This window comes from Leptopilina boulardi, unplaced genomic scaffold (assembly GCF_019393585.1).
Source record: "Leptopilina boulardi isolate dan_hultmark-lab unplaced genomic scaffold, ZJU_Lbou_2.1 LbouV2_231, whole genome shotgun sequence".
Taxonomy (NCBI): domain Eukaryota; kingdom Metazoa; phylum Arthropoda; class Insecta; order Hymenoptera; family Figitidae; genus Leptopilina; species Leptopilina boulardi.
Window position 1 is genome coordinate 147557 of NW_026137787.1, and position 26325 is coordinate 173881.

Here is a 26325-nt window from a genome sequence, read left to right on the forward strand (position 1 = left end):
GTCTAGGGTTAAAATTATTTTTTGAATAATTTTTAAAATATTATTAATTAAACTTTAGATAAATTTAGCATTATTTTAAAAATAAAGAAATTTTTTAATTAAAAATTATTTTTAAACAAAAATTGAAAATGGGAATAATAATTTCGAGTCAAAATTCGTACTAACATCTTTTTATTTAATTAGTGCGTTAGAAATACTGTTATAATACATCGTAGGAATGGTGTACGATTTGCGACAGTAGACAGTTATTTTATTTTAATTTTTTTTTAATAAGATGGTGTTTACAATATTTCTAGTTGGCCGGTCTACACATTAAATTTATAAATGTTGTCTGTTACCTTTCATGCGTAACAATTTCAATACTAGTGTTTCTTTGTTCGTGTACTTTTTTTTTTATTTCTATAACTTTATTATTTGTTTGAATTATAGCCTCCTTATTTTTGGCAGAATGACGTATGTATGTGCTTCAAGTCGAACTTTTGACAAGACTAGAAAAATGCCCTTAATAAAGCCAAAAAGAAAAATAGTATCTTTAAACAAAAAAAAATTACATTTTAATTTTTTTTTTATTTTCTCTTTAAAAATAGAAACTCTACAAAAAATATCACACTGCAAACATTTACTTCTTAAAAATTCTTAAATTGTAAAAAAAATTTTTATTCAAAAAATTATTTCAAAATTTTATTTTGTTTTATGTTTATAAAAATAAAATAATTATAATTTTAATTAATTTTTATACGTATTTTTTAATTAAGAGAAAAATAAAATATATTTTTTTTTAAATTTCAATCAATTTTTGAATTTAAAAAAAAAAAAACTTCAACGTGATGCACGTTTATTTATACATTCTGCTCTTTTTTGTTATTATTAATTTCTAAATACATCAGTGATCTATACATCGTTACTGGCAAGCTACCATTTTGAATGGTGTACTTGTGTAGAAAAAAAACACAACAAAACTATTTAAAATAAATTAGATTATAATATAAGGCGTGTCTTAATTACTTTTTTTTTTCTACGTTCGCTAGAAAATGGTTCTTCGTTTTCGTCGCGTTGACGAAGTGTTCTTTTTTTTTCTTCTCCTCGCTTTACCAATTTATTGAACATTTTAGATATATAATATAAATACATATATCGTATTTAATTACGGTATAGATCTACTTGAGTATCTCTCGATAATATATGGAAATTATAATAATATTCCAGAATCGAGAAGTTTTCAAATACTACATTGAGACGAATGTACATTTATTTATATATATATCTTAATTCTCTTTTTGTCGTGTTATTTTATGAGTATACTTAGAATAATTTTAATATTTTAATATAATAATAATAATAATAATAATAATAATAATAATAATAATAATAATAATAATAATAATAATAATAATAATAATAATAATAATAATAATAATAATAATCGTTTCGATTTACTTCGTGAAATGAGCCTTAACTTTTTCTATATATATATATATATATATATATAATTCGACGGATACATTTATAACGTAATACAATGTTATTTACAAGAGCGTGTGTAAGTGATGACAACGTAATTGTGAAAATTAATACTTGCGACATTTAAATTTAAGGTATTTAATGACCTCAAATTAAATAATGATTCATAAAAAAAGACAATTACAATAAATTTCAACACATTTTTTTCCTTCAATAGCAATTATTATTATTATTTCTTAATAAATAAATTAAATAATTATAATAAATTTTTTTTTTTTTTTAAACCTTATTTCTTTATTTTTGTTCTAATTATTAATGTGATTTTTTTTTATTTAATTTTGATAAATAATAGTTTATATAGTATTTTCTACTGAACATTTAATAATTAAATTATTTTTCTACTTTCTTGAAAATTAATTTTTCTTTATCTTGAAAAAAATTAATTTTTTATATATCCAGGAAATATAAATTTTCTTGATAAAAATATAAAATTTTTTTTGTAAATGTGTTGAAATTTATTTATTAATTTTTTTTTTAATTAAATTTTCGGATAATGTCAATGATATTTAACTTAAAGATTCTCTCGAGTTATATTTTCAATTATACCACATAATGTCTGTTTTTTATTATCTATTATAATTATATATATATATATTGTTAATTATTAATAAACATTAATTATCATCATAGCTCGTAAAGCACACATTTATACATTTGCACAAATCGATGAGTGCCTGAAACTGATTTTATATAGCTGCCTATTATACGTAAGTCTACAATTTTTTTTAGGCCGAATTTTCATTTCTATTTAACAACAGTCTAGGATACAAATAAAAAATAAAAGAAAAAGAGTTTCAGGAACTACGATTTTGCGTTTTCTTTTTTTATCACATTTGTCGCGTCAAATTAGAAAGAAAAAAAGATTTCATAAAGAGAATTTTATTTTTCCCAATGAAATTTGTTTCATATATTATCCTGGATTTATAATGAATATTTTAAATTCGATAAAAAATTAATTATAAATTATAATATTGACAGTACATAAAAAATAAAAGATTAATAATTATTTAATTATTAATTTTTAATTAAAGTTGATTTAATTTATTATCAATTATAATTTATAATTAATTTTTTTTAATGTAATACATTTTTTTTAATTACAAATATAAATTAATATGTTAATTAAAAAATTTATATTTACTCTGAGTTTGTAAAAATTGTTTTTCAAATTTGAAAATATAAATATAAAATAATACCCAGGTAATGAATGAAACAAAAAAAAAGAAGATTTCAAATGGGGTGCAGTGTCCACTACATTCACACTTTCAGTCTCTTGGACGCACCTAAAGAAATCTATTCTTGGTGTAATTTTATCCAAGTATAGAAAAAAAATACCACAATATTTACTAAACGGTTCAAACCAAAAAAAATTTTTTTTTTTGATATTTTACTAATTTATTTAATAGTTCCTTAATTTGTTTTATTTAATTTTGTTTCAATAATTTCTCGTTCACTAATTCAAATTAGTTGAAATTTTCACTTGAAAAATTTTTAAAAACAATTTGTCGTAATTATTGATTAAAAATAATAGAAACTAATTGAGATTAACAAAAATAATTATGTCTAAGCTTTTGAATTATAATTGGTAATGAAATTAAATTTCATTGAAGATCAAATGTGGAAATCTACTTTATCGACTGTTTTCGATTTATTTTGGCAAAAATAAATTTTTTTTTCAAAATTATAATTCAAAACATGCATAGGCACATAATTTCTCATCGACTGGATCGTTTTCTAAATTTTCAATGCAATACGTATGTTTGTTTCGTGATGATTTATTCCAAAAAATGAGAAGCAAATTTTTTTTTCATCATACGTTTTAAAGTGTTTGAACCGTTTTGTATTTCGTTTCATTGATGGTATTTATATATAGAAGAACACCAAACAAGAAACCTAAGATCTAGAATGAAGGGAGAGGTATACGTAAAAATTGCTTTCGATTTCGTTCATTTGAAAAAGCGTTCGTCTTGCCATCGATAAAAATCCAGACCTCTGGATTTAGTGCCGTCGATCATCGCGATTCAATTTCGATAGGCGAAAGCTTTTTTTTTTTTTTTGCTCGCTCACTCGCCACTTTGTTTTCATTTTTTCTCTATTGATGATTCAGAGAAATCAATGAGAATCTTTTTTTTAATACACAATTCGGCACGAGTGAACACCAAGATATAGAAGAACAAGGCAATTTCAGAAGGCATTGATTTTTCTCGTGTTTTGTATTGTCACGTTATGACTCTGTTTATGCCCTGTGAGTCACTCACAAAAAAGAAGTGAATAATAATAAAAAAAAAAATAATAATAGTCTCACAATCAGTCTACTTAAAACAATGATCGCTCGTTATCGACACTCACGTTTCTATCTATAAACAAGTCAGGAAACAATCACGATATCAAAAGCCAATCAAATTCTCGTACAATCGAAATGCGTAATTGCCATATAGCAATTATTATTCTTTTACACACATTGTATGATCAATTTTTTTTTATGACTTGATTTCGTTATAATTTTTGAGAAAATCAAAATGGATTCTATATAATATTACTTTATATATAATATGTGGCAATAAAAAGTCTCATTTATGAGGCATGGAAAACATAACCTATAACAGATGTAGCGTCAGGTGCACTGTATAACTACGTAAGTCAAATAAAATCGAATAACCGTTTTATCGAATTTTTAAAAATTCTATAATTTCTGAAAGTTCGAATTATCAAAAATATCGAATATTTAGAAATTCGAATAACGAAAAAATTGAATTTCTAAAAGTTTGAATTTTTAGAAATTCGAATTATCAAATTATCGAGTTCTAACTTTTAAAAACTCCATTTTCTGATTATTCGTACTTTTAATAATTCGAATTTCTAAAAATTCAAACTTTTAGAAATTCAATTTTTGCGTTATTCGATATTTTTTAATAATTTAATTCATTTGATAATTGAAATTTTTAAAAATTCAATTTTTTTTGTCATTCGAACTTTTATAAGTTTGATCTTCTTGTAATATTCGAAATTATGAAAATTCGATTTTCTGATAATTCGAACTTTTAATAATTCGATTTTCTAAAAATTCGATCTTTTGATAATTCAAACTTTTAGAAATTCGATTTTTTGGTTATTCGAACTTTTAATAATTTTTTTTTTTTTTTATAATTCGAATTTCTAAAACTTCAACTTTGTTGTAATTCGAATTTTAGAAATTCGAACTTTTATCAATTCGAAAAAATAGTTATTCGACGTAACAGAATTTTATCTTTTGAGATTTAGGCTAATAATAAAGCACAGAGTACTAGAAGTGATTTGCGCATGCGCTATAGTATTTATAAAATCGTCTGCTATAAAACGCGGTTTTTTTTTTTGGCACGCATTTCATGCCTCAAAAGTGAGCCTTTTCACGCATGTATTATTTAAAGATATTTATTTAGATGTCAATTTTTAGATAAATATATTGTCAGATACTAAATTTTGTGTTTAGATATTAATTTTTTTTTTAAATTATCATTTATCAATAAAAAAAAATCCGATATTAAAACCAAATGCTCAAATAGTCAAATTTACAAATTATTCAAAAAAAAAAAATTATTGTTCCTTTCTAAATCTTAGAAAAAAATTTGTTATTTCCGTTTAAAATGCATTTTCAACAAAAATGTCTAAAAAAAAAAATTGTGCAGAATGAATTTTTGCAAAAATTGGCAGTATAATTGTATTGAGCATCCGGAAAGAGAATCAGGTAAAGTGGAACAATTTTTTTTTCTCCTCTTTTTTTTGTGTTGGAAACGATTGAAAATGTGCGCTGCTAAAAAAGAATGAAGTACCAATTTGGTATCAACAATCGCGAATTTTAATCGTACGCGAGTCATTGGTCTCGAATATCAACGTAGACGACCGTGAGCGACCATCACGATAGTACACGCATTCTCACAGTGTCTCTCTTTCTCTCTCTCTCTCTCTCTGTCTCTCACACATACACACATATACAAACACTTTTCTCTCTTTTATAAATATGCAAATCGTGAATGCAATTGTGCGAGGCGCGACTCTTATGCAAATCTATGCTAAAGAATATCGAAATTCGGACTCACACACCTGACGCATAAATAAATAAAGAAAGTAACCCCCCCCTAACCCTTTCGCCATTTGCGTATTTGTCCAATTTTAATCACTCTTGGCCTAATTGATTTTCTCTTTAAAGAGTCGCACAATTGCATTTTCTTTTTTTTTTTTTGTTTCTTAAACTTTCACCTCTGGCAAATTTCAATATACTCTAAAAATTCACTTATTTTCTAATCTTCGGTTCTAAAAGGATCTCTCTACAAAAATTTCGATCTAGAACTCTATTTTTTTTCGAAAATCTTAAACATATATATAGCAAATTACAAAAATTCTTTCGTTTTTCTTTTTTTTCAAGTGACAAAAAAGATCCCTTTTTTTACATATCTATAAAAAAGTATCAAAGGTATATAGAGGATATATAAATTTACGTATAAAATAATTTCGACCAGAGTATATAAGTTTTAGGTATATAGAAAATGTTGATTTTTGAAATCAACATTATTTTTTTTTTTTTTTTGAAAACAGTTGGTGGTTGTTTCATTTTTTTTTTTTTTTTATCAAAATCAATTTCCAAAAAGAAAATAAATTTTTTGGAAATTGATTAAAAAAAAGCTCGTGTTCTTTGATTCTTTGACGTGAAAGAGTCAAAGAATTTTTAGGATGATTCTCCCAATTTTTTTTTTTTGGTTGATCCGTGGCTCATGAAGAATTTCGAGTATATAGGATATATGTATGTATATATGTTTAGGAATTTTAACATATGGTTTCTAGAGGTGCAGTTTTAGTGCTGGGATTTTGCGTGACACTGTCGCCCATACTCGGCATTCCATGGCTAGTGGTACTGAGGCCATTACCCTGCCTTCCGGCGCTGGTCCTCGGGTTCCTGCTGCAAATCCTCTTCACGGCAGCGCGGACTTGTGGTTGGCACCCGACAACGATGAATATAAAGACACCCTGGAACGCATTGATCACATCTGGAACGTACCACACATAGTTTGGACCACCAGCTGCCCAGGAGACGACGTCCAATATCCAAGTCACACCCATAACAACAACTAGTTTCATACAAACACGTCCCAAAGCGGCACTGTAACAGAAAATAAAAATAAAAAAATTACATGCTATATTTAGTTTAAACTTAGTTCTTTAAAACTATTTAAAAAATTGTTTTTTTAAAACTTTTTTTAACACGGTAGAAAACAGTTGCCAATGGATTTGATATTAAATTTGTGATCAGCAACCCTGAAAACTCCCAATTAATGAGTTACAAGCAAAATGTGTTCGTTTTACAAAATTTCTTTCACCATATTGGATCCGCCATTTTGAATTATGAAAAATTGACACCGGATTCGTAATCAGCGACCCCAAAAACTCCTAAGTAACAAGTTACAAGCCAATTGCGTTCAATTTTAAATTTTCGTTCGCCATATCGGATTTTCCATTTTGAATTTTGAAAAACTGATACCGGATTCGTAATCAGCGACACCAAAAACCCCCTAATATCTAGTTACAAGACAATTGCATTCGATTTTTGAAATGTCATCCGCCATATTGGATAGGCCATTTTGAATTTTGAAAAACTGACACCGAATTCGTAATCAGCGACACCAAGAACCTCAGAGTAACAAGAATTAGGAGAAATCAATTAATTTTTTCTTTTACAACCGCCATATTAGATCCGCCATTTTGAATTTTGAAAAACTGACACCGAATTCGTAATCAGCGACACCAAGAACCTCAGAGTAACAAGAATTAGGAGAAATCAATTAATTTTTTCTTTTACAACCGCCATATTAGATCCGCCATTTTGAATTTTGAAAAACTGACACCGAATTCGTAATCAGCGACACCAAAAACCCCTGAATATCAAGTTACAAGACAATTGCGTTCGGTTTTTAAATTTTTCGTTCGCCATATTGGATCCGCCGCTTTGAATTTTTAAAAACTGACAACGGATTCGTAATCTGCGATCACAAAAACTCCTTAGTACTGATTATCCAGTGAATTTGGTAAAATCCGAAAAAAAAATTCGTCATATTATATCCACCATTTTGAATTTTCAAAACTGACATCAGATTAACAATCAGCTATCAGATTAGCACCAAAGTACACTAAAACGTCAATCGAGAACAGACGATTGTGTAGTGCTGTCCTACCCGCTTCTACACTTCCCCTCAAGTGTTCCCAAGCATTGTTTTCGACTGACGTGTTCTCGATTGACGCTTTAGTGTATTGATTTTCATCAACTAAGCATAACTCAAAACAGTTTTGTCCACCATATTGGATCCTCCATTTTGAATTTTATTAAATAGCCTTGGATTCACAATTAGGGATCATAAAATCAAAAAAATTTCAGAAATGTATAAAGTGATTTACAGTAATTTTTGGAAAACTTTATTGCAAAATATGGAAATTTATAGAAATTTCTAGTAATCTATGATAGCTAATGGTAATTTATTAATTAATTATTAGTAAGGCTGCGCAGTAGTTTTAAAAAAATATGTATTCTAATGCGCATTCACATTTTACATTACATACGGCTGCGCTGTAGTTTTTTAAGGCATCTATGGTTGCGCAGTAATATTTTAAATTATTTTCAGTAGAGGAGAAAAGCTTACAACACATAAAACTTTGTAGTATAATATTATGCTGTACACTGTATATATATATATAGTGTTACCATGTCATGTATAACGCACACATAAATTTTTCTTCTTTTTAAAGAAGGTATAGTCGATATTATACAAAATGCTCTCTAAAAGAAGAGTTTTAAGAAGCAGATAAAAACAAATTTTATGAGAAATAAAATAGTTTCGCGAATAGCAATTTTTTGATGATAAAAAATATGAGGAAAAGAGAGAGATGAACGAGGTATAATACGTAAACACTGCATTTTGCGAGTCATTTAACAGATTCGCAAAAGTGAATTTGCGACTGTAGAAAAGCAACTTTTTTTTTATTTGTTTCGTAGACGTTTTGTAAGCTAGGATCGTAATCTAAAAAAAAAAAAAATGAAAAAAAAGAACGGATGTTACCCGCAGCAGAACTGAAACAGACGTTCTTGGAAGTAACGTCTCTCTTTCTCTCTCTCTCTCCCTCTTTGTGCACATTGAAGAAGAACAGTAAAAGATCGACGAGGAAATGGTATATCGTCAAAATGATAACTTTATTTGTCGTTTCGGGTGGATGATATAGTTGAGATAAAAAAAAATAGAGAGAGAGATACGTGATTTTTGCCTTTTCTTTGTAACTTGCTCGTATATAGAAAATGGACCCCAAAAGTTATAGTTTTGTCAATAATAACTTTTACGGTTTTTGCAACTCGCTCTTTTAACATTTATAGCCAACTTTTGTCACGAGCACCAACGATATATATATAGTTTTATGAACTCGAACTTAAATTTGTATTGCCGCTCCATATGCGGCGAAAGAAAACGTCATCCTTAAATTTTTGTTTCGAAAACTTTAATAATCCATTCGAGCATGAATTCTTAAAAAGTTTTGTGAGATTTTTAAATTCATTTGCTCTTAAATTTCTGTTATTATACTTGAACTCTAATGCAAAAATTCTTTTCAACTCACAAAAAAAGAATAGTTCAAGGGGTTGATATATTTATTATAATAATTTTTTTTATTCGAATGAATATCAAAAAAAATTTTTATCTAACTTTAAAACTCTATTTTCTATTGAAAATCACGAATCTTAAATATATATAAGTTGAGGAATAAAAAACAAAAAGTTGTAAATGATTCATATTTTTTATACTATATATAATAAAATATTAAAATAAAAAAAAAGAAGAAAAATACAATTATTTTTATTTCAATGCTGCTATATACGATAATAAAATATTGGTGCGATACTTTTAAAAAAATGGCAATTGACGTGTGTAAGTGGTTTTAATTTGACAAAAATCATTAAAACGAGAATGAATTATTGTACCTTTTTCATGCACTCTAATACTAAATTATGCAAATATTTGATCAATTGAGTTCATTTAATAGGTCACACGAAAACGTCAGATTGAATGAACGAATTTCATTATTCATGTGCTCTCGCAGCTTTCGTTCTTCGAGTTAAGCTGTTATTCAAATGTAGCTCACTGAATAATAAACATGGCTCATTAATTTGTGAAGAAAGAAAATCCTTGTTTCTAGAGAGAGAGAGAGAGAGAAAGAAAGAGAACGATTCGAATTAAAAACAAAACTGAGAAGAGTCAAATTGATTGAGGCCACTAGATATACATATTGCAAATTACTGAAGAGTATCTCTTAATAAAGATTCAAAAAGTAACTCTTTAATCAGAATAAAAAAAACCTAAGAAGCAAACCAATTATAGGTTATGTTTAGGATAGTTTTCAAAATATAATAGTTTTTTGCTTCTTATTAGGTCTCTTTTGTTTTGTCGACAATATAAATTTGTTATCTTCAGCTTTGATTTTGCAATTGTGCATTAGGAAAAACACCTTATTATAAAATTTTTTTTATATTAACGTAACGCCAGTTTGGGCCAACGTTAATTTCACTACTACTACTTTGTACGTTGTTATTGTTGTGAACACATGTGCGAAATAATATATTTATAAAAGATATATTTTGATTATATTAATAAGTTACAGTTCCCTAACAGCACCAGATATCCTAGGATATTCCAAAAACATCCCTTGGATATCCTAGGAATACCCCAGGGATATCCTAAGGATACTTTAAGGATATCCAAAGTAGCGGCGGTTAGGATATCCTAGGGATATCACACGGATATCTAAGGATATCCATAGGACGTCCCAGGGATGTCCTAATTATTTCCCCGGATATTATTAGGATATCCTGCGGATATCCCTGGAATAATTAGGGATGTCCTTAGGACGTCCTAAGGATATCCACAGTATGTCTATATTATCTTAAGGGTTAGAATATCCTTGAGTCGTTCTAAAAATGTCCCTAAGGTATCCGACCCTAACATACAAATTAATTAAATAAAAATGGAAAACATATTTTTTGGATGTATTTATAATGTATTTCCAAGATATCTAAAATGTACTTTCGGTGCGTGTGTTAGAACAAAAATTTTTCATTCGTCAGTTCCATAAAAAACGAATTTAAAGTGTCGAAAATCGCATTTTTGGCTTAAATATATGCTTTAATTAACAACTTTAAGGCCCAGATTTGAAAGATGATTGACAATCACGGGAAACCTATTTGTATCAAAAAATCGCTATCTCAAATAGTCAAAATTTGAATCATAATGATATCCTAGGGAGATCTTAGCGATATTTCTAGAATATTTTAACGATATACCAAATTTATCCCAAGAATATCCTCACGATATCACTAGGATATCCCTGGAATATCCTCAAGATATCCCTAAAATATTCTCAGGATATCCCAGAATATCCTCAGTATATCCCCAGGATATCCCAAAAATATCCTACGTAACGGTAGTTTGGATGTTCTGAGGATATCCTCAGGATATCCTATGGACGTTTTCAGGATATCCTACATTAGTTTAGGATATCCTGAGGATATCCTTCTGTTGTGAGGGTTATGTGTACCTAACGTAACCTCACTTTCTCTCTTCTGTACATTTTTCGAATTAAAATAAAAAGAAAAAACTACTTTTTTCACAAAAGCACTAGAATAAAAACTAACAAAACTTTAATATTATTTCTTATATTGTTTCATATTTATATTGAAAATCTTAAATTGTTGACTGGACTTAATTTTTAATAATACTTTTTAACTCTGTGTAAAAAAATGAATCGCCATTGAAAAAATCTTAATTAATTGTATTTATAGAAATAGAAATTTTAAAAGTGACTTTCAAGTACGTATATATCTAAAAAATATTTGAGCTTTCAGGGTGGTAAAAGACTTCTTGAAACGATCATGTCAGAATGGTCCATATCATATTTCGAGAATTGAGAGACAGGAACAGAATTCTATTTTGGTGGGCCGCTAATTATTATGAACAGGCGCCACAGTAACGCATGGTCGAAGGCGACAACGAGAGAAGTGAGAAAAGAGGGTAAAAAAAAGAAGAGTAAAAGGGATGTGAAACTATACACAGAAAGGAAACCGAGAGAAAAAAAAGAAGGAAAAAACAACAAACAAACAAGTCCGGGGAAACATGTACCTCGAAACTTGTATAGGTTGCAACTTGCTTGGAATAGCGGTCGAAAACAAGAAGATGGCGAAACACCTCACTCACTCCCTCTCTCCCTATTTCTCATTCGCTCTCTAAGACACGAAACACTTTTTGCCAACTAATGCGCGAACTAGTGTTCTCTTACTGTCCCTCATTTATTATTTTAAATTCTCTGACCTGATATATGTACTTTTCAATGGGAACATAAACCTGCTACAGTAATAATAAATATTCTTCTGCTCTACTCAATTAGGTGCTCTAACGAAGTAATCAGCCGTGATTTATCATCAGGAGCAAACGAGTCTTCGAATCGTTTCAAGTACAATTTACTACCAATCATTTTCCTTTTTTTTCGTTTCTTTTCTTCTTTTAGAAACAATTCAAAGTCATGATTTTTGACATGATTTTAATTTATACAAATAATAAATTGTATGCGTAACAATCAATATTTTTTAAAGTGTGGAATTTTTTTTTTGATGTGGTGGTGGGAAAAGTGGAAAGCTAGTATTTTTTTACAATTGTGGTAAATTTTATTATTTCAAAAAGTTTGTTGAAACTTTAAGAAACGTGCCTTTACGATTAAAGAAATTATAAAGTAAAAGTCTTTTCCTTTTCATAGCGAGAGACTTATAAATATATTTTCTATTTCAGATAATCTTAAATTTATATTTTTAGTTTCACTATAGCTGAAAAACTTTATATATTTGAAATAAAAAATATTATCGAAAAGCAATTTTCTATGAATTGTTAAGAAAAACTAGAAATTTGGTTAAACGATTCAAAATTGAATAAGTTACGCGCCACTTTCAGTAGAAGAATACTATTAGCCAATCAAAATTCACCGTTCAGTAAAATTTCCGTTCCATCATTTTCAGTGAGTTTCCACTCTTTGACATATTCGTGTGTCTTCATCGTTAATTTTTCTATCGACATCGTTTCATTGTGCTGCATTAATTAATACATATTTTGTATGTTTTTCAATTTTGACATTCAAGGAACAAATTAAATTCTCTATTTTTAAACGAAATTACATTAACGGATTAAAAATTTTGTTTTGAAAGCGGGATTTTTTTTTTTTTGAAGTGATTGTAAGTGCGTTTATACTCTGTATTGAGGAGAAATATACATAAGAGAGTTATTTTAAGATTTTAAGATTCGATCTCTGGTTTTTGGACTTTATGAGACCTTATTCACCAATCGACAAGCAGTGGTAATATAGAGGTGTTTTTTGATGAGTTGAGGGAAAATATACAAGAGGAAAAGCACAAGGCACTTTCATACATGTTGGTTGATGCGTATACACTTCCTGCACACTCGTGAATGTAGCTGTCGATGATATCGAACATTCCGAGACGATCTCCTGCCTCTGAAAGGCATTCCGCTACTCAAGAATTTTATAATCATCACCATGAGTTTGCGGTACTATGAAATAAACGTAACAACACTCCTTCTGACTTGCACAATTTGCCACTATACGCACATAGAAACAAAAGGAATCATTGATAAAAAATAAAAATTCATAATATATTATTTAATTGACTCGCTACAATGATACAATACAATATTATTTTATTTCATTATTATTATTTATTTATATCTTTATCAAATAATAAAAATTGTTAATTTCCTTTCGTGCAGGAACAGTTTAAGAGTACGGTCACATTAACAACATTTGGCCGGTCAACACTTCAACGAAATCTAGTAAATGTTTAGTAACTTTCTAGTAATTTTCCAAAAATTTCGGTTGTAACTAGAAAGTTACTAAACATTCACTAGATTTCCTTGAAGTGTGACCGGACAAATTTTTCTGCATGCATGAGATAGTGTGATCGTACTTGTGATATCCTCCATATGTTTTAGACGTTGTTAAATAGTTTATATTAGACCAATTTAAATTATAAATGAAATGAATTCAAGCGAAACAGAAAATGATAATAGTGATTATGAACTCGAAGCGAACAAAAATTTCAATCCTTTTTCACATAGGGTAAATGTACCAGTTGTGGCCACTTTCAGATTTGTGTTGGTATTATTAAATTTCCTAAAATTGCTATTAGATTATAGTGACATTTATAAAATTCTAACATAAGTTGGCAATACTATGTTCACTTGCTTTTGAGAGAAGTTCAGATGGATTAATTAAAAACCACATGCAACTATCAATATGGTGCAAAACAAAACATTTTTCAAAAATTTCTAATAAACATCGTGACATCATTTTTAAGTAAATAATTATTATTTCAAATTAAAAGTAATCATTTGATAATTTTTTCTTTTGTACATATGTATAAACGAAGGATAAATATCTATTGTAAAAACGTTCATTTCAAGAATGTAACCTCAAATATTAAAAAAAGCCCATGGCCAAAAGTGGTACGGCAAAAATATAAAAACACCATTTTTGGCCACTCTATATTTTATAGGTTTAAATTAATATGAAATGATTTTGATAATTCGTAGCTTTTGCATATAATATTTTTTATAGTAAATGAATTTATTTAAAAAATATGATCACATTATATTTATTTTGATTCTATAACATTTTTTTTGTTTTTTATAGGTAAATATGTTAAAAAATAGTAGAAAAAAGAATATTAAAAATAATCAAATGCACAGCTTGCTGCAGTCAATAATATAACTCTAAAAAAACTAATAAAATAAAGTTAAAGTTTATATATATATTTCTATAAAATAACGTTTAATTTATAAATTTTATTTATTATCATAGTTAATAATGAATCAATTGTGATAATTCTTGATAAAAAAATGAATTTAAAAAAAAATTGTTAAGGTTATGTTATAATAATATTTGAGGTTTATGTTTAAAAGTTTTTTGATGTTATATACTTATATATTGACATTGAGAAAATCATGTTATATTAAGTATGGCAATAACTTTTGTTATAGATGAATTATTATTATTATTGTTATTATCGTCAGCAGCACTGTAAGTGAATTGATATATACATATAATTTGTGTTAAATTGAAATGACGTGAACATCTTGTTGAATATTGTGAAGGAAAAAAAATGAAATGTAAGAAAAGTAAAAAATAACGATAGTTGCCCAGCTTTAGAACACGATAAATCTATTGGACATTTCATTCGTTTCATACTATGGATTCATAGTGACAGGTGTTCACACTTGAGAGATTTACACCTTCCTCGGATGTCGAGTTTTGCGAGCAATTTATATTTCTCTAAGACAGAAACTATCATTTTCTTGGGATAAAAATCGATGAAAATTCTCTCGACACTTTTCATTTTTAGTACTTCTTATTAATTCTTTGCGTCACGGTGGGTCCTTCATATATATATATATATACCCTTTCTATATATTTTTCCATGTTTATTTTTCTATAATAATCCAAAAAAGTCCCGAGTGAAAATATATCTAAATATTCGTCTTCTATTTTGAATCGTGGATGACATTAGATTTGCGAATTTCAAAATGGCGGATCCAAAATGGTGGCCTTTTTTTTTAATTTATCGGATTTGACTAAATTTTGGTACTCAGGGGTTTTAGAAATCGTTAATTGCTAACCTGACCTCAAAATTCAAAAAGACTGATTAATAATCAGCGACTTCAAAAACCCCCGAGTAACGAAATCTAGTCAAATTTGATAAATTTAAAAAAATTATGTTCGCCATTTTAAATTTCAGAAAACTAATGACACATTCATAATCAGCGACCCCAAAAATAATTCGAAAATTGGTGGTCCTTATTTTCAAAATTTTCGAATTATTTTTGGGGTCGCTGATTATGAATGTGTCATTAGTTTTCTGAAATTTAAAATGGCGAACATAATTTTTTTAAATTTATCAAATTTGACTAGATTTCGTTACTCGGGGGTTTTTGAAGTCGCTGATTATTAATCAGTCTTTTTGAATTTTGAGGTCAGGTTAGCAATTAACGATTTCTAAAACCCCTGAGTACCAAAATTTAGTCAAATCCGATAAATTAAAAAAAGGCCACCATTTTGGATCCGCCATTTTGAATTTTTTAAATATCTTGAAAAATATAAAAAATTTCAAATTTAAAATTTGTACACTTATTTAGCAGCACTATCACTACAATTTACCGAATTTTTAGAAAAATCCGAGACATGACCCCGTATTCTCATATGAAATGCCTTATATAACCCCTACAGCATCGAAACTTTTCTAAAGATTTCCTAAAGGTTTATTTGAAATGTTCGGAATATTTAATTGCAATGTTTGGTGAAAATTGTGTAAAGATTAAAATTGTCCTACTTGAATAAATGTTCAGGAAAGTTTCACAAAGTTTCACACTAAACATTTATTTAATCGGAACATTTAAATATTTACACAATTTTCACTAAACATTGCAATTAAATATTCCGAACATTTCAAATAAATCTTTAGGAAATCTTTAGAAAAGTTTCGGTGTTGTGGGGGATGTGAGGATATTTCGTTCTTCGACACACCTTTTTTAAAAAAGAGTTGTCGAACTGGTAATCCTTGAAAAGGCGAATGTCCTTCGTTTCAAAATAGAATCGCATAAAAACCAAGAAGTGTGGACCGGATGCTAAAATTTGTCATTTCTCATGAATCGGTTGTATTTACCACGAACGAGAAAGTCAAGAGACTAAATACATATACATATACATACATAAATATTTCAATGAAATTCGAATGGAATGTTGACATCGCTATGCAAACGACGATTAGTAAAGTGTAAATCGTTACAAAATTCACAACACACGTCTAGTTAAATAATCTCATTGTGATTGTTTTGATTTTAAAGTTGAAAATTATATTAATTAATAATATTCAATTAATAGAAATAATTTAGGTTATAATAATTAATTCAAAATTTTCAAGTTAATTTTCAAATAATATTAATTATTATTATTATTACAGAAATATTTAATTACTAATTAATTAAATAAATTAAATTTAATTATACATCTGAATTGACAAATATATACGTATGCATAAATGTTTTCGGTCCTGACCGACATTTAAAATTCCTGACACTAATTTGTTTGGTAGCATAGGTCATAGTAAAACAAAATCTATTAATAGCTTAGAGATGAGTAACACGCTCTATCTACACCTACGAGTTTGACTATGTAATTAGAGTATCAAATAAATTCTTGAATCGCAAACAATTTTTTTTCACATTGAAAAAAAAAAATTTAATTGAAACTTTAATATACAATTACTTTTCTTATTGTTCAATTTTTTATAAATAAATTTTTCAATCTGATATTAAAAACTTATTTTAAAAAATTGAAAAACAAAAAATGTCACATTCACGATAAAAATTTAAGTACATTTTTTTTCGTGATTTAAATGTAAATATCTTATCCTGTCAAGGAGAACTGTGTCAAATTTCTTTTATATGCACTAACTCTGTCATGAAACTATTCTGGTGAACAATGAATGCGTTTGATTTTGAGCTCAAAAGAAATGACTCTTTTTTCCGCGGCAAAACCCACCCGCTGTTTTGTGAAACTGCTGCACAGTCAGTATGACGATTTATTATTATAAATTGCATTTCCCCTTCTTTGCCAAGAGATTTCTATTTAAAATTTTTCCAAAGATTTTAGTAAAACATTATTCACAAAAAAAAAAAAATATATATATATACTAGGAGGGCTTCGCCCCCCTGCACGCTTTTCGCGCCAACCCCCTGTTTAAATTTACTAAAAATATTAAATATTATTTTGATTAAGGCCGCACTCTCACCTCTCAGCTGCCTGCCTGTCTGCAGGAGTTGTCATGGCAACGTGTAGGAGTAACAGAGATAGTAAATTCAAATTTGAATTTTCTCTCTCTCTTACTCCTGCACGTTGCCATGACAACTCCTGCAGGCAGGCAGCCAGAAGGTGTGAGTGCGCCCTAAATTTATATTTAATAAAAAAATTTTAAATTTAAACAGCAGAAATTTATTTATATTTTAATATGAACATAAACTATATTTTAACTTGCATCCGTAAACTAAATTTTCATCTATTCTGCAATTGAAAAATTAATTAGGGACCGAATAAGTTTTTATATATGTTTTTAAAGATTAATTTTACCCAATTTCTTTAAATAAAATTTATCATTTCATTTTAAAGAATTTGTTTCTAAGATGCACCACGGATGACGTCCTTCTAACCTATAACCCTAATTTTGGGGGATGATGTCCAATTTTTTCTATAACTTTGACCAAATTTTGAGGTTATGTTCGCCTACACTCCTATGACCACGAAGTAAGAATAAGGAGTTTTCACTTTGAAGGAAAAATGTCCCCAAATCTGGTACAAGCATTCCGGAAAATTAGAATAGTCGGAGGTGGCGTTCGTAACGGGAAAAACCTTAAACTATTGATTTCCCTAATTAAAGTCGTCTGCTATTTTTGAAAAGTATATTATCCCTTTCGTGCCCATGGGACATATATGTCCCACCTACAAAAACCTCCAGAACTCTTAACAGATTAAATATTTTTTATTCAAACTTGGTGCATTTTTTTCAAGAAGGATAGAGCTTTCAAAAAATGGAACTCACATTTTGTTTAAAAATTTATATTGTTCAGAAAAAAATATAAATAATTATGAAAAATGACGAATTTTTAAAACATTTTAGATTCGCTTGAAACTGGTTACTCGGGGGTTTTTGGGGTCGCTGAATACGAATCCGGTGTTAGTTTTTGAAAATTCAAAATGGCGGATCCAATATGGCGGACGAAAAAATCAAAATTGTTCGGATTCGCTTGAAAATTGTCGCTCGGGGGTTTTCGGGGTCGCTGATTACGAATCCGATACTAGTTTTTCAAAATTCAAAATGGCGGATCCAATATGGCGGACGAAAAATCAAAATTGTTCGGATTCGCTTGAAAATGGTAACTCGGGGGTTTTCGGGGTCGCTGATTACGAATCCGATATTAGTTTCTCAAAATTCAAAATGGCGGATCCAATATGGCGGACAAAAAAAAATCAAAATTGTTCGGATTCGCTTGAAAATAGTCACTGGGGGGTTTTCGGGGTCGCTGATTACGAATTTGGTATTAGTTTTCAAAAATTGAGTCTTAAATCCAATGTTGCAGATCAATTTTTAATAATCGTTAACAATCGATTGAAACTAATTTAAATTAAACAAATTAAAATATGTTAAAAGTATAACAGCAATAAAAGTTTATTTTTTATGTCTAACGGCCTACCACACCACCCTTGAGGTTCCGCAAGAAGTGCGTTGGATTTTTTTTGTTAATAACTTTTAAAAATACGACCATCACATTGCATCCGTCATTTTGAAAAACTAATATCGGATTCGTAATCAGAGACCCCGAAAACCCCCGAGTAACCATTTTCATGCGAATCCAAACAATTTTAATTTTTCTTCCTCCATATTGGATCCGCCATTTTGAATTTTGAGAAACTAATACCAAATTCGTAATCAGCGACCCCGAAAACCCCCCAGTGACCATTTTCAAGCGAATCCAAACAATTTTGATTTTTCGTCCGCCATATTGGATCCGCCATTTTGAATTTTAAAAAACTAATATCGGATTCGTAATCAGCGACCCCGAAAACCCCCGAGTGACAATTTTCAAGCGAATCCGAACAATTTTTATTTTTTCGTCCGCCATATTGAATCCGCCATTTTAAATTTTCAAAAACTAACACCAGATTCGTAATCAGCGACCCCAAAAACTATAGGAACCACTTTAGTTTCGTTTTTTTATATGCTCAGTTTTGCCTGGGCACGAAGGGGTTATAAAATCACATAATTCCATATTTTTGAAAAATTAAGTAATTGAATAAATAGTAAATGTTAAATATGAAATATTATTTGTATTTAAAAAGTCATTTACAAATTAATTAATTTTATTAATTTTAATGAAGTTCTTTAAAAATTCACTAACTTTAAACTTTTTTTAATACACATTCTTTAACAATCAATTCTTGTTTTTACAGTACGACGAAAGTTCGAAAGGTAGTTTAATTATACCTTTCCAATGGTATATTATTTTTTTTTTTTTGGACAAGCTAATTTTCCTACAGGTGAATTTAAGTAACGTCACACCTCGAAAATGTGTTTTTTTAGATTCAGCAAAATTGCACGAAGGAAAAAAATATGTTTTTCTTACTTAAAAAACACCTATTAATAAAAAAAATTGTTTCGTACGATTGGCAATTTCACTGTAAACTGGTGTGCTTTATGACAATATGAAGAGTTTTTAAAATGTTTTAAGTTATTGAATTTTACTTAAATATGATTAAAAACATTTTTATTACATTTACTTTTAAAAAGAATTTTAATAATTTTAAAAATAATTGAATTTCGGAAAAGTCATATATTAGCAAGATTCTTAGATCGAATTAATTCAATTTTAAGAGATTTTTAATGCAAACTTTTTTACAATTAAATAGCTACAGATTACTGTAAAAACAAAAAAAAACAATAATTGATTGTTAAAAAATGTGTATTAAAAAAAAGTTTAAAGTTAGTGAATTTTCAAAGAACTTCATTAAAATTAATAAAATTAATTAATTTGTAAATGACTTTTTAAATACAAATAATATTTCATATTTAACATTTACTATTTATTCAATTACTTAATTTTTCAAAAATATGGAATTATGTGATTTTATAATATACTTTTCAAAAATAGCAGACGACTTTAATTAGGGAAATTAATAGTTTAAGGTTTTTCCCGTTACGAACGCCACCTCCGACTATTCTAATTTTCCGGAATGCTTGTACCAGATTTGGGAACATTTTTCCTTCAATCCACGCATGGAGTGAAGACTCCTTATTCTTACTTCGTGCCTATGACCTTCAACGTAAATTTAAGGTTATGTTCTCTTTTGACCTATGACCTTTAAAAGTTTAAAGGAAGGATCATATCTTGACCGCTGATAATAATTTTGAGGTTATGTCTGTCTCTACTCCATCAAAAACTTTGGTTTTTGACATATGTCCTTGATTTTTGAAGTTATATTCGTTTTAATCTATGATTCTGTCGTTTGACCTTGAGTATTGATGTTATGTTAATTTTTAACTTATGTTTTTGATATAGATAGTACAATATCTGAAATTTTCGAAACAAATTCTGAACGGTACGCAAGTTTTAATGCTTCGCGAGTTGAACAGTAGGCGAGTACTGTGATCTCCCGCGTAGCGTCGAAATTCTCGCCTAGTGTTAATTTGAGACAAATTATGAATGGTACGTGAGTCTGAATGCTTCGTGAGTAGAGTGGTAGGCGAGTAGTTCTCGCCTAGCGTTCATTCTTGAATCAGCGGCGGCGGCATCTTTTTATAATATAGTAATGATATATATATATATATATATATATATATATATATGTGTGTGTTTAGTTTTCTCTCGGAGAAAATTTATAAAGATAAGTTTAAGCTTCGCGAACTTCTCGTTAGGGTGCATCATAGTCGATCGTGTCAGTTTACCACTATGAAGCATTTGTATTTAAGAAATAAAAATATCTGAACTTTTAGAAACGAGGTAAGTCGAACGATGTTAATAATATATTATAAAAAAATGCTTGCTTCTTTATTAAAATATTTTCATTTTTGCAGATTCAGTGATTACTATTTGGTCATGATTTTGTGTATTGTAAAGTTAACCTCAAAAAAAGTTTGAGCTATACTGTCCACTTTTATTCATTAAAGCAATAGCTGTTATTTATTATTAGTAATTAAAAATTATTAAATCATTTTGTTTTTTTTGCGTAGTGTAATGTTTATTACTATTTTACAGTCGGTGATTGGATGTGAAAAATCTCTTAAATTGTCTAATCCCACTGTCATTTTTTTATCATGAAAGCCTCAGTGGACCGCGCAGGGTAGCGGCGCTTAGACAAACTAAATAAATGGCGGGCGTTTTAAAATTCTAACAATCATATAGAAATAAATATAAAAAAAAAAATTCACATTTATTATTTTAAGATAACTTAAAGGCATGGGAGACATTTTTTTTTTTGCTTCGCACCTTATTTCATAAAATAAAAAATATAACCTAAAATCATAATAAATTTTGATATTTAAAAAAATTTCGTTCAATTTACACTAAATGGCAAATATCTATCCTTTCTTTTTTAAACTATATTTTTGATGACCTATTCATGAGGATTCAAATTTGACACACACGTTTATTTGGAATGAAACGAGAGTCGTTTGTTGAATCGAGCGCAATCACTTTTATCAGCATTTTTAATGAAATTAACAAAACTTTTCTTACCGTTCAGTGGTGCTTTTCACAAATTCGCCCTTCCACAAACCACACGTCAACTCTCTTGCTGTAGCAACGAAAAACAGGAGATTGATTGCAAGCAAAACACCCACTGGTCCGAAGAAATAGGCCAAAATTTCCATATCGCCTGTAACAAAACATGTTTATTTATTAACATCCCATAGTCGCAGCAGCGTCTAGTGAAACATGATAATCAATTAACATAGTACATCCACGAAATTGAGAAGAATAAAAAAAAATTCCAAGAACTAATTTTTTATACATAAGTTAATTTGGGGGATGTTTACCATTGGTACCCTCTTTTTGGCAACAGTATGATGTTAACAATGTTTTGCAAAAAAAAAAATAAATAAATGCTTTCGTGGTTTATTGGAGATTTAAATAATTTAATAATCATTCTTAATTAATTGTCAACCTCAATTTATGACCCTTCTTTCAATTTGGTAACGATCCGAATATTTGGCGAACTCTCGACATTTTCTAAAATTAAACATTGAAATTGGGTGAATAAGGCGACAGAGTTTCAGTTTAGCCTTGTATCAATTCATCATTTTTAATCTTTTTTAACATTATTTATAATAATAAAATAACAATAAAATAATAATAAAAGAATAGTAAAAAAATGTCAGTCACCAATTCAAATTATTAGTTAAAACTTTTTATTACTAATTCAGATTTAGAGGGCAGAAATTAATAATTTGTGATATTCTAGTGAAATTGTAAATTTCAAAAATTTAATCCAGCATCTTTGTTAAAATAACTTTTTTTTTAATTTAATAATTTAATTAAGTTATTAAATAAAATTTGATTAACGACTATAGTTCATTTACCTATATATATATATATTTATTTATTATTTTCATTATTTATAATAGCAATATCGATGTCGTTAATTAGCAACGCGGACATTTTATAATATTTGCGCTTTATAGAATCTGATAATCGGTTTTCGTGAATAAAACATGAATATATTTATTGCTAAAGAAGCATAAATGTCGGATTTTAGAGGATGAAAATTCTAGAACAAGGCTGTGCGCAATTTATCTTGTTAAAAAAAAGGGGGATTTATTTTAATGAAAGCCGCACACTGCCTGAAACAAGTTTTTCACAATATTTCTACACTGGTTATTAAAATTACTACCCGCTGAGGTAATGTGCATATATATATATATATACACACATGTTAATTAGTTTATATTTATTCAGCAAGATTTATCTATTTCGTATATATATATATACTTTATTTTAATAATAATTTATGAAATATATAAATAATTATTATTGAATTGACGTCAACAGCAGTCGATTATTTTTTAAAAAAATTCTTTTTTTCAAATTCAGAATGGCGAACGATTTAAAAAAAATGTTTTTAAATATTTATAAAAGCTTTGAACTTTTAGTTTCGTTAATTGCAAATCATTTTTTAAAAAAATGTAATATTATTTTACAAAACAAATATTTTCTAAACGAATCATTTATGGAGATGAGGAAATCATGGAAAAATTTTGATTCCGTTGATTTATTCAACACGTGCGTTAGTTTAAACAAATATATATTCCAAAGTAGTCTCGACTATTTTAGTATATGTGAATTATAGATAATCTTTCCGGATCTCTGGGGTTTATCTGATGATGAGAGGAAATATAGAGTTAACCAGCTGATCACACCTTCAGCCCCTTTTATATATATATATATATATATATATATATATATATATATATATATTTATATATATATGCTTCATTTTAATTCCTGGGCTGTTCACGGTTGCATGACCATGAATCTTACTCGGAGAATCTGCTCCAGTAGCTTTTCAACAGAGGACATTAAAAAAATTCTCAGAAATCACTTCAATCGACTGAACAGGAGAATACTAAGAAGTTAAGTATATTTTTTTCTTTTTTTTCAAAAATCAAAAATTACATTACAATAGTAGGGGAGACCGAGGAGGAAAGTAACAGAGGAGGAAAGTAACAAAGCTTATAACTTTTAAACAAATTATCGGATAGACATGGTTCAAACATATTTTTAGTCGGCACTGTTCCCCCTTCCTCCTCCATAATGTGTCCGAGCCTGACAGGAAAGGTTAGGTCTGATTCCGGTGTGACGTGCAGAAAAAACGTCAAAAGTAAGTTTTCGTTCAAATTTTCAAAGTCTCGTATTTCTTTAATTTTATTGTTTTTCAAAATGTGCCTTTCGTTATTTTGTAGCCTTATTATCTGTCTTTAAGTTGTGCTTAAACAAACAATTTAACATTTGTGTAGTTTTAACTTTTTTGTTGACATACAAGAAAAAAGCGACCGAGGAGGAAAGTAACACGCTACTTTTCTCCTGTTGTCGATATTGTCCATGTTTTAACTAATGATTGAAGCAAATCGTATTTAATTTTACGAATAACAGAGATTTATTTAAGAAAAACCTGTGATCTAGGTAAGCATAAAATATCTTTAAGAAAAAAATGAGCTAAATTCATAAAATGTTCGAAATATGTGCTAAATATGTCCCAAATATGTGCCAAATAAGTATAAAGTGTACTTAAACTTTTATGTGTTCCTAATAAAAATATTTCTAATTAATAATAGTCATTAGTCTAAAGAATTTTACATAATTTTATACTGTTACTTTCCTCCTAGGAGCTTGTTACTTTCCTCCTCGGGGGTGAGGAGGAAAGTAACAGATGAAGAGCTTGCGTAAAAGTTATACTGTGAACTGTGAATTTATTATAAATGTTTAATTCAAATTTTATTTAAAAGGTGAATGTCCAAGCTTTCATTTAATATATTGGACAAATTCATCCGACAAATATTTTTAATGCTACCATAAAAAAACTGATTTTTGTTACTTTCCTCCTCGGTCTCCCCTAATAAGAAAATTTAATTTTACTGTTTTATAATTTTAATGTTTATATTAATTAAAAATGTATTTTAATTTTAAGTTTTTATTTATTTTATATTTATTTAGCATAAATTTATTTATTTTAGTACATTGAACAAAAATATTTATTTAATAATAATCAAATAACCAAGCATTTGAATCAAATAATTTTTTTCAGTGTATTTTTGTATTTTGAATTTACGCGGGTTAAATGTTAACACTACTGCCGTATGTGGCGCTGTAACGCTTTTCGAAATTGGAGATCTACCATCTACATTGCAGATTTTCTTTGGTCGTGTCCTTTGCCAAAGTCGCCAAAGTACATGTTCTAATTTTTTGTTTGATATTTTTTCATCCAACGATTATAAATAAAATATAGTGCATCCAAAGTTTGTAAAAGCGTTTTTTAAAAATTCAAATTAAAAATAATAATTCTTTGGGAATATTTACTTTTTTTTGAGAAGAAACCAAAAAATTTACAAAAAGTTTAATATATAAGTTTCACGGAAATATTATAATCTTTATCACACAAGAGAATATTATTTTTCGCAAAAATTTTCTTCGTACAAACTAAAAATTACTTAAAACTAAAAATATTTTAAAGATTCGATTATTGTTTTACAAAAAAAAAAAAAAAGAAAATTCTACGTAAAATTAATTGTACATCTTGTAATATTAAGTAAACGATGCAAGACACTTAAAAGCAGAAAGAATTAAAGAACACGAGAGGTCTTTTTAGAGATAAGAAAAAGTCTTTTTGCAAAACATGCAACCACTTACAAAATTTAATTTCAATAATGTACAAGTTTCAGATACTGATCAAAATGAGTTTCAAAAAAAAAAAAAATCCAAATGGTTTTTATTCACACTGAATTAATTGTAATCGCAGAATATTGGAAAAATTATTCCAATTACCAATTATTAAAAAATTAAAATCCATATGGATTTGTTAAAGATTCTCTGATAGAAAAAAAAATATCTTGTTTCAACAAATTGAAATCGAATTTTAAAAAAATAGCAACAATTTCATTTTTTAAAATTTGATCAATTAATTAAATTTAATGAAAAAGATAAGTCTTTCCATATATGTACATCAAATCTCGAATTACAAGAGAGCTTTCATTATTATTCGTTTGCAATTTGCATCAATCTCGTAAATATATTTTTCCCTCGAGAATGAATTTCATTTCGAGTGACATATGTAAAGTTTGTTATCCCGGATGTATAAATTTTTTTTTTGTTTTGTCCAACGTTGCTCTCATCAGTCATAAAGTTATCTACGAGACACATTTTTCTCCACCGAGTTGTTGTGCCACCTCCACACACCGCTCGAAATTGTGCATTCATCCGAAACGAATCAGGAGTAATTACAAGAACAGGATGAAGCAATTTGGAAAATGGAAACAAAAATTAAAATAAAAGAGAGAGAAAAAACATTGTGAAAAATCAGTATATGTATATAACGAAGTGCGAGAGGTCACATCGAGGATAATAAACTATTAGTCCCTCGCTCGCA

At 28.2% G+C, this 26325-nt stretch overlaps 1 protein-coding gene across 1 annotated transcript in view; it reads right to left on the reverse strand.

Moving 5' to 3' along the window:
* Positions 1-154: 154 nt before the first annotated feature.
* The window catches only part of LOC127280271 (probable G-protein coupled receptor Mth-like 1), a 286104-nt gene continuing 259933 nt past the window's right edge, over positions 155-26325 (reverse strand). Inside the window, exons 6-7 of the mRNA XM_051303168.1 lie at positions 21924-22062; positions 155-6655 (exon numbers count right to left, since the gene is read on the reverse strand). Of these exons, the coding sequence (XP_051159125.1) occupies positions 6322-6655; positions 21924-22062 (473 nt within the window). The 3' untranslated portion in view covers positions 155-6321. The remainder of the gene's footprint in view (positions 6656-21923; positions 22063-26325) is intronic.